This window comes from Pelecanus crispus, chromosome 1 (genome assembly GCF_030463565.1).
Source record: "Pelecanus crispus isolate bPelCri1 chromosome 1, bPelCri1.pri, whole genome shotgun sequence".
NCBI classification, from domain to species: Eukaryota; Metazoa; Chordata; class Aves; order Pelecaniformes; family Pelecanidae; genus Pelecanus; species Pelecanus crispus.
In genome coordinates, this window is record NC_134643.1 from 104,105,886 (window position 1) to 104,111,202 (window position 5,317).

At 41.6% G+C, this 5,317-nt stretch overlaps 1 protein-coding gene across 1 annotated transcript; it reads left to right on the top strand.

The window, feature by feature from the left end:
* Window positions 1-925: 925 nt before the first annotated feature.
* LOC104025790 (OX-2 membrane glycoprotein) lies at window positions 926-4,915 on the top strand. Its single transcript, XM_009491330.2, has 4 exons — window positions 926-983; window positions 1,771-2,097; window positions 2,760-3,026; window positions 4,803-4,915. The coding sequence occupies exons 1-4, from the start codon at window positions 926-928 to the stop codon at window positions 4,913-4,915; spliced, it is 765 nt and encodes a 254-aa protein (XP_009489605.1).
* Window positions 4,916-5,317: the final 402 nt, after the last annotated feature.

Genomic DNA, 5,317 nt, shown 5'->3' on the forward strand with positions numbered 1-5,317 from the left:
GCAGGCTACTGATTGTGTGTATGCGTTGTGTGCACAAGTTCGCTGGGAACTTGTTTCTTATGTAGATTCCCCCCCCATACACACAATTCATTTATTTGTTCATCAGTCCTCCTTTTTAAGCTGTGTGATAACATAGAAAATTCTTTACAGTTGATTCTCTCTTCTATTTTTTTGCATGTTGTAAAAATCTTTTAAAAGTTGCGCTTTGCTTATGTTCTTGACAGAAGACGCTCGCAAGAAGCATCACCTAGTTTTGCAGACATTAGCAAAAAAACCTCAGGTGTACATGACATGTTACAGAGGTATTTTATGCAAAATAATATTTCCACTTAAATATGATGCCAGCTTCAGTTCCAGGCAGGTGTACAATTCAGTTGTATTGTGGCACTCTTAACTGATTGTGAGGGAACAGGAAGCAGCTCAAAAGCTGTTCACTAGGGAAAGCAGCAACACAACCTTATTTTTGCCCTTTCCCACCTTGGAAATATATTTGTATGTAGCAGGTGCAGTATGCCCCAAAAGTTCCCCATTTCATGCAATTTTGGACAGACGGTGAGTCCTGAAGTCCTCAGAGAAGTGTTTTTTTTTTTTTTTTCAATTTATCCCTTGATCTCACAAGCTAACCCTACCTCTCTCCCAGTGCCCCAGCAGTCTGGAAAATGAGCACGTCATGCTTCTGGTGGATTAATGCCTTTCTAACTTCCATCGTGCAATTTTTTTCCCACCTTGATCAGAGCACTTTCTGTGTTGTGTAATGAGACCTGTCAAAAGCCACAGTCTGCCCCCAGAACTATGTTTTTCTCACATGAAAGCTACCATTGAACGTTTGTGCCCCGGAGACATGGTATCAACGGAAGATGATCTGTTATTGAGTCATGAATCTCTCCTTACCTTTTTTTAGGTGAAGCAGATTTTCCCTTCCAAAATGACTTTCCAAGCTCTGGTTTTGTGTCTGGCTTGTGCTGGGCTTGCAAAGGCAAATGGTAAGTTGATTTTCCTGAAATCTGCCTAAAAATGGTTGGGGAACTGGTTTCTGATTCCTGAGGCTTCAACAGTCAGAGTAAGAGGCAAAAATGGGTGAAATGCAGATTGCTGGTGCCATCTGATGCACGTTAGATAGCTGAGGCATAGACATGGAGCTGGCAGATGTCGCAGAAGACCTCCTGGAGCAGCATCTGGAGATAGGAGGGACATGCAGCATCCTATATCTACAATGACACTGGACGCTGTTGTTCACCTGAGTTCACAACTTCCCATAGGGGATCCTCCCCTCTGGAACAAATCTCTCTTTTACTTTCCCTCCCTCTCAAATGCACTGCAAACTCTGAAGCTGCACAGTCCAGAAATTCTCTTTAGCCCATTTTGCTGCTCAGTTCTCTGAGAATGGCTTGGGGTGCGCTTCCCTTGTGTATGCAATCTTCGCCTAGCTTTTAGGGGGAAAAAAATTGAGTCTTTGATGAGAATGGGAAGCCATGAGCTGACTTAAGAAAACTGACGTAGGAAGTCTGGAGGTATGGGTACAGAAATAGGGTATGTCTCTTTCTTTTAAAAGAAAGCCAGAGCCTCAGCCAATGTAAATCAACATAACTTCATTGATTTCTAGGAGCATGCAGGAGAAGGACTTTTTGGTGGGGGGCAAAAAAACCCATAGAAAGAATACGTAATTGGTGGAATTGTTGTGTCTGTGGGTAATCCAGGCCTTAATTGGCATTAAACATCTGAATATGTGTCCTATCTGCCCACTTCACTAACTATTTAATGTCACTGCAGTGGTTCCGCAGGCTGAACGCAGAAATGTGAAAGTGGGCGACAACGTGACTCTCAGATGTACACTGACAGAACCCAGGGAAGTTCTGCAAGTGACGTGGCAAAAGGACTCTGAAAAATCGCACAATAATATAGCTACATACAGTGCCTCAAAAGGATTAAAGATTCACCAGCCCTATCAAGATCGAATGAATTTCACGAGTCTGGTACTCAATGAGACAAGCATCACTTTTTGGGACACTAGAATTGATGATTCAGGGTGTTACACGTGTCTCTTCAATGTTTTCCCTCTCGGCTCCTTCTCGGGACATACCTGCCTGAGTGTCTTTGGTGAGGTTCTCTGCAGGGATATGTCTCTAGTGAAAAAAGAGGTGTTTTCTCACCCACAGCATTTCCTTGAGTGGACTCGGGAACTGCAGTGGTAGGAGCATCCCCCTTGGTGGAACATGGTGTAGAAACAGAGTGTTACTGCTGTGAGCAAGACTCTGTGGCGTCATATTCAAGCCTGTTGTGGTGGGTTTGGCTCTGGGCTGTCCTTGTTTGTTATTCTGTGAGTAGCAGATAAAAAGCAAGGAGTGGGATCTTTGTTTATAAGCCCGTGAGCAGTCCCAGCTGTAACAAACCAACATGGCCTGTTGCAGTTTCCTCTTGGTGTCAGGTACAACCCCAGTGCTGTGAGCTGCTGTGCTGAACCCTACCATTGATAGGAAATTAGCAGATAGGAGAACAGCACAGGCCAAGATATAGTTTTACTTTAACAGATTATTTTAAAACCCGGGATTTTGGGTTGAGTGAAACCTTTGGGGTACACAACTTCAGTATAAGGGAAGGAGTATTGAATCGTGGGGGGGACCTGACCCAAAGAACCCTTCTTGCATTCCTGTGCTGTGGGGCTCATTGAGAAGCTCATTGAGATAATGGTTAAACTGCTATTACTGCTTAAGACCAGGTGCTCATTGTGGTGATGAATTGTCTCCTTTGTGTGTTGGAAGGTCTCAATGCATCAGTCCATTACAACATTTCCGAAGGTCATTTTGTAGCCATCTGTAATGCTGTTGGCCTCCCAGAGCCCACCATCACCTGGAACAACTTGTTCAATTCTACTCCTACACAAGAGGTGGTCAGGCATGCCAATGGAATGGTGTCCATCACCAGTAAACTGGAGATCTACAACACTAAGAGCATTGGTGCGCAGGACTTGACCTGCACAGTAAGCAACACACATGAAAAAAAGGAATTGCCTGTGAAAATGAAAGGAGGTAGGCGAATGATACAAGCTACTTGGTAACATTCTCTTGGTATCTGTGTTTTGCCACAGCATGTTCAGATAGGGATCTGCTGGGAAGAGGAGGGAGTGAAATGCATATATGCCAAGTAAGAAGGGAAATCCTGCTTTATAGCCATTGCTGTGTTTGAGACGATAACATATTGGGGACCTCTCCAAGAAGGAAAAAAGCCAAACTAGTCAGCTAGGAAGCTATGTGTTTCAGAGGCACCATGTGTTTTGCAGCGAGTCGAACTTCAGTTTTCGTGCTGGCCTTCATAATTTCTTTGACAGTCCAAAGATAGATACAAATATTGTCACCTGATATCTATCTAGATGAAGTAAATACACTGTGGGTTGCTTAATGAACACTGAAGTGGACGTTTCAAAATTAATAACAAACCATCTCTGAACAACAATTAACCAAACATTTCAGTTAAACTTACTACATGTTTTGGTACAGTTAACCTGTGTATTATGTTTCAGTTTCTCTGACATTTTTGTTAAGACACATGTGCATAGCAGTAATGGTCAGGGAGGAATAGTATTTTCAGGCAGACAGGAAGGTGTTCTTCCAACATTCTGTTCTACTGGAGAGATTTTCACCCCAGCTCTATAGGTGAGAAACAGAAACATTAAAAGCTGAAGTGCCATTCTCAGTTTGCACAGGAACATTGACTTTAGTGATTTAAAATTCATGTGTCTCCAAATCCAGAGCCTTAAAAGGAAGGAAGGAAGACCACTTGGAAATTAGGAAGACAGGAAAAGTAGCTTGAGATTGTGAGTTAATGCCCAATTTACATGCTCAAGAAGTGATTGTTTTAGGAATAGCAGTAAAGAGTAAGACCTGACTTTTAATATCTTCTGTCTAAAAGTTCAAAAACAAATCAGTTCTTAATTCTGAGTGACACTAATTGAAAAAGCATAATAAATCTTTTTGTCCTGTCTCAAATGCAATATTCTTTTGTTTTGGCCTTTTAAAAAAGAAAAGTGTACTTCTGAAAGCAGGAAACTAAGACTGTTGTTATTCCTTGCTAGGAGAATGAAAAACAAGTTGGTAGCTTGTTGTTTTAACAATCATGTATTTTAGAGAAAGAGAAATTCAAATGAATAGTTCAACCTTGTGTTAAAAGACGTGATAGTTTTGGCTTGATTCAAACAAATTTTAAATCAGAAAATTTTCCAGCCAACATCAGTAAGCATTGAAATGAGCCTTTGTATTAACATTTTGACTAATGGCAGTCAAATGTCTAACCAGGGAGGAACCTTTACACTCAGGTGTTGGGTAGAGCTACTTCCAGGCATCAAGGCATAGCCTGTCATCTTTTCTGAAAGTTTGTTTAGCGTTTGCAACAGTGATAAATGTTTAACAGTAGAAGGAATAACTTTTATGTTACAAACAAAAACTCAAATTCTGGATGAACAAAAAGAACTCTTCAGAAAGTGTCAAGACTTGTATAAAGTTCTGCGTATGTACACATGCCAACTACCATATCGGGTATGGGAATGAACAGTTTTCTTTGCCATGGATGAACACGAGCACATCTTTTCTTCACAAAACATTTTCTGTGGGCAAGTAGGTTTGTCTTTGAAGAGACACGTGTTCACTCTCTCCTTTGAGCAATTGCTGCTTTCATGTAGCTTAGCAATAACTTTCACAATCTCAGTGAGGAACCCTTGTCATTAATCAGACATCCTCTTGGCTCTTTTGCTCTTTTTCCTATGTAAGCTAGCTTAGTCTGGTGTATTTTTTGTTGTTCTGTTTTCACAGAAGAGGGATCCTCATTGCTTTGGCTGATTATTACTGTGGGGATTTTAGTTGTCGTCATAGTTCTGATACTGATCACGCTGTGCTGGAGGAAGAGGATATGCAGGAGGGGCTGAAGTGGTGAGTCACTGATGCATGGAAACCAATGGGTTTTGTAGAGCCCATGAAGTCTGGTCATCTGCAGAGAAGAATGAGACTGCCATATTGGACAAGTAAACTTTATAATACTGTGTTTACAGTTATTAGAGGTTGCCTCAGTTGCATGTAATTTTAAGAGCTGTTTTCCCACTGCTATTGCTGAGAGACAATACAAGACTGCAAATCGTGAGGGGAGGATCCAAGCAGAGCCAGGACATCCTGCTCATGGCTTGCTTTCAGGCAGAAATCTCAGCAGAAGTAATTCACTGGTCTTTTGCATTTTCATGGACGGTCACAAAAGTGTTGAACATAAGTATGCTCAGAGAATCTTTGGCAAAAGAGGTATGTTGGAGAGAAATCCACTCGTGCAGAGTGATGTG